The 8,782-nt window shown below is 39.9% G+C and overlaps 1 protein-coding gene across 15 annotated transcripts in view; it reads left to right on the forward strand.

The window, feature by feature from the left end:
* Nucleotides 1–8,560, forward strand: part of NRCAM (neuronal cell adhesion molecule) — a 287,773-nt gene extending 279,213 nt beyond the window's left edge. For all 15 annotated transcript variants that reach the window (XM_073898647.1, XM_073898653.1, XM_073898652.1 and 12 more), the window contains one exon: nt 6,715–8,560. In XM_073898647.1, coding sequence (XP_073754748.1) covers nt 6,715–6,952 — 238 coding nt within the window. In that variant the 3' untranslated portion in view covers nt 6,953–8,560. The remainder of the gene's footprint in view (nt 1–6,714) is intronic.
* The last annotated feature ends 222 nt before the right edge of the window (nt 8,561–8,782 follow it).

The raw sequence follows: 8,782 nt of genomic DNA on the forward strand, positions 1-8,782 counted from the left end.
TCTTTGGGCCTATCAAGTACAGACCCGTTGGTTCACATGTGAAGACAAAACTGTTTGTCACACATACAATTACATTGATGTGGGAGGTACCAAGGAAAGGTTCTGATGGGTGTCTAAAACTTAATACACAAACCAGTAATTTTTTTTTTTTTACCTAAACTGCCAAGTCCATAAGGACAGTCAATCCCACAAGTGAAGTCACTTTCCCAAGTACCCAACCACCCTTGCTACAGCTGTGGCTTTGTCCTGTGACTTCTTGACGCTACCTCAGAATTTTTTTCCCTGTGGATTCTTTTCTACCTAAAGAGAAAAAAAAAAAGACTTTTAGTTTCTTAGATGTTACGATGAATGAAAACGGTTCCAACTGTTTATTACAACAGATTTTTTATTTTAAATAATACATTGAAGTGTCATTCTCCTTCCTAAATCACCAGAGTCCCTTCTCTGCTTTGCACCTTCTGGAAGTTTTGAGCTCTGTATTATTTATTGATGCTTATTGTTTTTCATTCTGAAAATAAATTAATATGCGGATCACACGCCAACACAGACAAAAGTAGGGCTGTCGCTAAATGTAAATTAATTCTGTTTACGATTTGCTCGTTCTCCAGCTTGAGGATGAAACAGTTTCTACATGGTTGGCTCTGAGCCAGGGGATATTTCATAGTGCAAAGAGGGATGGAACTTCAATGGCCAAATTTGATTTTTTTTTTCCCATAAGCTGTAACCTTGTGCCCTCCCTCTAACTCCCACCCCCAAGCAGTGACCCTCTGGTGGAAGCCTGCAGCTTTCTTTGTTTGTTTCTTTTAATTATACAGACAGTAGGATCTGCATCCTTACGAGCATATAGAAAAATCAGAGAAACAATGCAACCAACCGTGTAAGGATTTTTTTTATTCTTTAGATCCATTCCTTTAAAAACCAGAATGAACCTAGGTCATAAAGACTATGATCATGGTACTTGAACCCATAGCATACATGGAGGCTCTGGGCATGGGAATCTTGTCATTTAAGTGAGTGAACAGTATAAATAACGATGGACATTTAGAGGGAGGGTTTGGGTTGTGAAGGTCAGTTGAACTGCGGCAAAATTTGGCAGTGGTGGGATGGTGACCACAGGAGAGTCAGACCGAAAGATCACAGATTTGTCTGTTGCTGCTGGATTTTGGTCAGTAGACATTCAATAGGTACCTCCTGTGTGCATAGCCCTGAATGAAGTGCTACTGCAAAAAAGGTGAACCCCTTAAAATTCATCCTGAGGGTAAGAGAAAGGAAAAAATATATATACACTCCATTGCTTTGTTGGACATCATGAAATTCACGAAAAATAAAAATTTTCTGATGTTAGAATTCTGAAAAATTTCTAAAAATGCCCATCATCTCTTCTATTGTGATTTTACAATGAATTCATTCATTCAACCCGTATTTATTGAGTGCCTACTGTATACCAGGCTGTGGGGATATTGAAAATGATAGAATGTTATCTCACTAGTTTATAGTCTAGTGAGGGATCCAGGGAATAAAAGAAGAGTCAGCATCGTGTGAAAAGTGCTATGAAAGAGATATAGCTCAGGCTGGAAGCCAAAGCCAACTGGGTGGATGGAAGGAAGGTGAGATGGGAATCCTTCCCAGAGGACGCGGCGCAGGAGCTGAGTTCTGGTACCGTGATGGGAACATTCCTTTACACTGCAAAACCATCTTCATGCTTGGCTATGAGGATCAAAAATATATTTTGGAGCCACATGTACAATATTATGACTTAGTTTCAAATTTGTTGAGTCTTTGTCCTTAACAGTTCTCATAAAACATGGCTGAATATTTTTAAGCTTTTAACACCAAGTAGCTAAATAAGTGTATGACTTTTAAGTCATCCTCCGTAACTTCTAAATTCCTCTCGTTTGGGAGGCTGTACTTTCACACTGAAACTTGACAGAGCAACTTCCCTTGACACAATGTCAAAAGCAAGTTTGTTTACTATTTCATTATAAAAGTCATCTTTGAGTTGAAAAAAGGCAACCATTAATACAGTGCTTCAACACAGGATTGTAACCAGGCATCACTCTGGAAACTTCTAAGACTGTGTGTTACACAGGGTATTTGTGAGAAAAAGAATCTCTCTGGGGTGGGGCCTGGAGTGGATTGAGGAGGTGTGGTGGTAGACAGATGGGTACTAATATTTGTAGGGCACAAATCACATGCTGGGAAATGGGCTGGTGCCTCATATGATTGTTTTCCCATTTAACCTGATTCTAACTGAAGTATGACATTACATTGTACCCCTTTTTAAAAACCAGTCTTAGGGTGCCTGGGTGGCTCAGTTGGTTAAGCGACTGCCTTTGGCTCAGGTCATGATCCTGGAGTCCTGGGATCAAGTCCCGCATCGGGCTCCCTGCTCAGCGGGGAGTCTGCTTCTCCCTGTGACCTCCTCTCTCTCTCTCTCTCTCTCTCTCAAATAAATAAATAAAATCTTTAAAAAATAAAATTAAAATTAAAAAAATAAAACCAGTCTTAGATCTTGAGCTGCCTTGGAACAACTTTTCCTGGAAAGACTCTGTGTATGGATAGAACACCCCTCTTCCTTCCTTCTCTTCTTTCAAGTACAGCCTACGTTGCTGTTGATTCTCTCTCATCCACTATGACCATTAAACTGGAATGGATGTGGGGCACCTAGGTGGCTCAGTTGGTTAAGCATCTGACTTGATCTCAGCTCAGGTTGTGATCTCAGAGTGGTGAGTTTGAGCCCCCCATTGAGCTCCACACTAGGCGTGGAGAGCCTACTTAAAAAATAAAAAAGCTGGAATGGATGCTTCTAGGGAGCCCTTCTTGGCTGGTCATTATTTATAACTGATAGGATTATGTGTGTGTGTAAAAATCCTAATGAATCAGGAAAATATTAGAATTCATAAAAGAATTTAGTGATGTTGCTTGACACAAAACTAACATGAAGTCAATTATATTTCTATGTACCAGCAAAGAGTTGGAAAATAGGATTTTAAAAATAATCTCAGCTATGATAGGATAGAAATATGATATAGGAATAAAGCCAACATAAAGATCTCCCAAATATCTCAGGGCCGTTTGTTTGATTTGTCTATCTTTGCACCAAAACTATACTATCTTAATCCTGTAGCTTTTAATAAGTCTTGATATCTGATAAGTCAAAACCCCAACTTTGTTATTCTTCCTCAAGAATTTTTTAGATATTCCTGGCCCTTTCCTTTACATATATGGCTGAGAATCAGCTTGCCAAGATCCACATAAAAACCTGCTGGGTTTTTATTGGAAATAAATTGAATTTAAGACCAATATGAAGAAGGTTAACATGCTTATGATATTTGAGTCTGCCCGTCCACACTTATGGTATGTTCCTCTATTTATTTAGCTCTTCTTTAATAACTGAATAAACCTTTCATTTTCTTCATAGAGAACTTCAAACATTTTTATTGGTTTTGTTCTTATATACTTCATATTTGTATGATATAACCGGAATCACTTTTTTATTTCATTTTCCAATTATTTGTAAGTATGGAAATAAAATCGACTTTTATGCTAATATAGTATTTAGCAACATTACCAAACTCTCTTTTTATTGTAATGTTTGCCTGTAAATCCTTTTGGGTGTTTTACATGAGTGTAACTGTATCAGTTATAAATAATGACATATGCCTTCTATTTTTATTTGCACATTGCTTAGTACTTTCCATGCAGTTTTGGTTAGAAGTGATGAGAACAGGCATCCCTACTGTGATTTCTGATGTGAAACAGAAATCTGTCAACATTCACCATGAAAAATGATGTTTACTGCAAGTTTCTTGTGAATACCCTTAATCAGGTCAATCAAGATATTTATATTCCTAGAGTATTGAAGATTTTATTGTGAATGGGTATTGAATTTTACCAAATACCTTCTTCTGAATCCATTAAAATAATCATAACACATTTTTTCTTCTGCTAAAATTGAAAAATATGAATTGATGTTTTAATGCTGAAACAAACTTGCATTCCCGGGAATAAACCCAACCTGGTCATGCTATGGTATCCTTTTAGTAGATTGCTAAATTCCATGGGCTATGATTTCTTTGGGATTTGCGTATCTAGGTTCCTGAATGAGATTCGCCTGTAATTTCACTTTCTCAAAGTGTTCTTGTTGGGTTTAGGTATCATTGTTATATTAGATTCATAAAACGATGAAAGGGGTGGTTCCTCTGACGTAGCAAACTTAGCATGTCCGCAACTGAACTACTGACCTTCTACCCCAAACACGCAGCCTTCCATAGTAAGGGTAATTCCATCCTCTGTGTTGTGCAAACCGGAAATCTTGGTGTTGTCTTTTTCTCTATTATTCCACATACAATCCATCAGGACATTCTTCCGGTGCTGCTTTCAAAATATGTTCATAATTTGTGTGACCCCGGCGTTCCACTCTCGTCCGGGTCACAGTCATCTGACTCCTGTGTTTTTGCACTGACCCCCCTGATCTAGCCCTGCCCCCTCCTAACTTAACTCTGCTCTCTCCACTTCGGTTCCAGCCACATGAGCTCCATTCCTAGAACGCGCCAGGCTCACCACCACCGCAGGTCTTTTGCACTGCTTGCTGCACGTGCCAGAATGGTTCTCCCTCCAGCTATCCACCTGGCTAACTCAACCCTTTTAAGTCTTTGCTCAGATGTCATTTCTACTGAGGCCTTCCGTGGACACCCTGTTTCAGTGTCAACTTCTACGCCCTCCCCTCACACCTTCCATCCCCTTTACTGAGTTCCATATGGGAGCTAATGTTTTCATATGTTGGTTGTTTATTTTCTGTTTTTTCCCCTATTAGAAGTAAGCTTAATGAATTCGGGGTTTCAGTCTGTTTCGCTTGCTGCTATATCCCAATGACTAGAACAGTAGTCAGGGTAGGCACTCAATAAACATGTGTTAGATGTGTGAATGGTTGAATACATGGATAGATGGCTGGATCAAAGAACTGCCACAGGATAGAATTTCCTCTCATGTATTCCTTGGAACACTGGTCCTGTAAAGTAAAATGAACAAGTGGAATCCAGGTGACAAAATCTGCTCAATATTGAACACGTGGATAGAATTTAGGGCCTCACCAAGTCATGAGCAATGTTTTGCAGGAAGTATTCAAGCACAGTCTAGAGGTTAATGATTAAAGATGTACACTTTATCCTCACAGCAGATTGGAGATTAAATGCTCTGCCTCCCGAAGGGCCCCAAACACAGGTCACTCCAAGGTCCTGTGATCCCTCCCCAGTTGTCAGTCAGCAGTGGTGATCGTCTTATTTATTAGGCCTGTGACAAGAACTTGGGTCTTATTGCAGCTGGTAATTTCCAATAGCAGATACCCGTGTCCTGTTAAGCAAGTATTGTTTTTATAGTGTTGAGATTTTCTTCTTGGAGAAAAATTGAAAACCCTAGTAGGAATTATTGGCCAAAGAGCCAGAATATTTGTACATCCCTAAATGTGTGTATCTTGGCTAGAACAAAGCTCACTGTCAGAGACAGAGGGTGCATAAAAGCCTGGCACAAATTGCCGGGTGAAATACGGCCGCTGACACAACCTCTTTTTGACATTACGCTTTTCCACTTTTTAATAATATTGCTTTATGTTTCCTCTTCTGCCTTGCATTTTTGTCCTTCGAAAGGAAACAGAATGCTCTCGTGGCCTTTTATCTTTTTCTTTTTTTTAAACCAAATGTTACCTTTTAAAGAGTCAGTCACTGTGCATTCCTAGTGGCACAGCCATGTGGGCGGGTGTTCTAAAGCATACTCTCCAACTCCCGGATATTGTGCTAAGGGATTTCATAGAGAAATAAAGGGGAAACAATCGAGTTCTATAACGTTTTTAAAATCCTGCTTCTCAGATTTCCATCCAGGACGGATAGGCTACATAGCACACTGGGAGAAGGGGGCACAGAGCTAGAATGTCCTCTGACATGTTTTGAATCACTCACGCTCTTTAGACTATATTGATGTTCCATCAATAGTGCTCTGAAGTGCAACTATGTCTCTTCCCAAATTAATCAGTCTTGACCCATTAACTAAAATTCTGACAGAAAAAAAAATACTGTTTACTATCAGTATAAGGATTTTGCTTTTCTTCTTAGGCTGTTTTCATTTGTTTCTTCTGCATCCTTTTAATGGAATTTCTAGGTCTCTTGAAAGGTAAGGTTAAAGTTTACAGTCTGGCCTGCACTCAATAACAAAATTATTTGAAAAGCAGGATTTTGCTTCCTCTTGCTCAGAAAAGAAAACTCCTCATATTTCACACTTAACCAAAATCATTCTCCATTCACATCCAAGGAATCCGAGAATCTCACACAGTTTAACATACTAACTTCTCTACTTGCCATAAGCTTTTCCTTTCCTTTGAATTCAAAGTAGTGATGATTTTCACCTTTCCTCAGTTCTTCCTTTTTTAATGCCTGTGACTATTTCTCAATTGCTTCCGAATCGGGAGTGAGAATCAGTCATTGACATTGGCGTGCGCAGTGAGAAGCCATCCACCTACTGAAGACTTCATGATTAAACCATTCCTGCACCTGATTTTCATCCCAACCACATCCCAGCCATCGGAGTCCACCTGACGATTAGATTTGGCTAGCGAGGCTCGCGACTCCACACGCTTTATCATAACCTGCATGCATGATCTTTAAGAACACAGCACTTCACTTAAATGCCGATTCCGACGAAAACATTTTCTCTTTCTTCCAGTGACGCCGAAGACCACAAGCCTTTGAAAAAAGGCAGTCGGACACCTTCAGACAGGACAGTGAAGAAGGAAGATAGCGATGACAGCCTAGTTGACTATGGAGAGGGGGTGAATGGCCAGTTCAATGAGGACGGCTCCTTTATTGGACAATACAGTGGTAAGAAAGAGAAAGAACCGGCGGAAGGAAACGAAAGCTCAGAGGCACCTTCTCCTGTCAATGCCATGAATTCCTTTGTTTAATCTGTAAACTCTCTGCCAATATCCCATTTCTCTAGAATGTTTCTCTTAAGCACTTGTTTGTCTGCCTTCTCGTACTAGGAACACAGAGGCAGAAAGTACGTGTTCTGCTGTGCGTTAATATTATGAGAGCGGTGCAAACAAGAACATAACTCAGATGATTTGTTAATGTGAACTGCAGTGCAAAGTACATCCTTTTTCATTCAAAATAGGTATTCTTGTTCAGAACTGATAAAAATAATACAACATCATCAACCGATCACACTATTTGCTCTTCGGGACACAGTTCAATATGATGCATGAAAAATGCTACACGTAAAGGAATACCTGTGTACCTTATTAAAACATGGTTTGATACTTTGTTTATATTCTCCTCAGCTGAACCCCCGAAATACGAATTCCGTTTTCATTATCAGGAGTGTTGCTGTAGAATTCTCTAGAACTCCAATGTCTTTGTGGACATTGTGGTGAAATTGGTGACTCTATGTCTAGCTGTCGTTAGTCTTTTTGGGAGACTGTTAGCAACAGTATGTACAGGATATCCTTGCTGTATGAGTTCATGACGACCGTCGCATTTGCTGATGCTTTGCCGAGACTCTGTGACCGGCCTCTGCCCCTTATTCCTCCGGGTATTACCGCAGCACAGTGTTCAACTTTTCACATCTTCTCTACGGTCAGTTGTTTTTAGGCATAATGTGTATTGCAGTACATTGTGGCACAAACACCAGACCAAAAGAATCGAAACGAGTCACTCCACTTCAGTTTCAAAAATGATTCCAGAAAGCACAGGGCAAGACACATGCAGTGCCTTCAGATGGGAAGCATTCCATAACACGCTGCCTTCGGTAGCAGTCGGCACAGCTGATGCAGAGCCCTAGCTTCCTGGCATGCTCCAGAAGTAACTTCTAGAAAGCACAGGTCCTGGAAACAGCCAATTCTGAAAGAAAGGAAACGTGAAAATAAAATTAATCAGACAGTTGATGGTAAGGAGCATTTCCCCATATGTATAAAAAGAAAAAGCCTTAGCACCACCTGGAGCGCATGCTGATTCTGTGGGTTTTGTGGTTTCTATTCAAGCAAGCCAGTTGGGTCAGAGGGCTGTCGATTTGGTAGGGAATCTTTGTTTAAAAAAGCAAAAAAGAAAATCTATTCCCAAACCAGAAGCAGACAACAGCATGCCAACAGGAATGCTTTTCTCCGGGCCTTTACCTAGGTGGCAGCTTCTGAAACTCTCTGCAGCATTAAACAGTGTATATGCAAATTGCTGTGGACACATTTCCAACTCTCAGAAATCTGACGAGTGCTAACAAGGCCAACAGTCAAAGGGATTATGTCTGCAGTTTCCAAAACAAACATACACATCCTACCGTATCCACCAACGATATCTATCAAATGGTTTACCTCCAAATATGAAATCCTCTAACAACCTATGGTTGAAGGAATGCTCAGTTTCATTTGCCAATAAATTGGTTTCTCATAACTTGCATCAAGTTTAATTTTAAGTAAAGCTTTTTATATGTAGATATTTTGTTGAATCTGTAAATACACTGAAAGTGTAGATGCTGTATGCTTAGAGGTGTTACATACAAATAAACACGCAACCAACGTTGACGTCGTACTGTCTGAGAAGTTAGCTCACAAATACAGTGCATGGGATTGGAAAGCATTTCCTTAAATACCTTTTGGGTTTTTATTTTCCCTTTTTTGCTGTGAAACTGAAATAGTGAACACTTTGACATATTGACAGCGAGTTTCTAGATTGAATCTTCAGAGCTTTGCCTGTAAGGCTCAGGAGGCATCTTCACTCTATGTAGGCAGAGCCCAGTTTGAAGT

Source organism: Callorhinus ursinus, unplaced genomic scaffold (genome assembly GCF_003265705.2).
Source record: "Callorhinus ursinus isolate GAN/ISIS: 27379988/994484 unplaced genomic scaffold, GSC_fseal_2.0 scaffold12, whole genome shotgun sequence".
Taxonomy (NCBI): domain Eukaryota; kingdom Metazoa; phylum Chordata; class Mammalia; order Carnivora; family Otariidae; genus Callorhinus; species Callorhinus ursinus.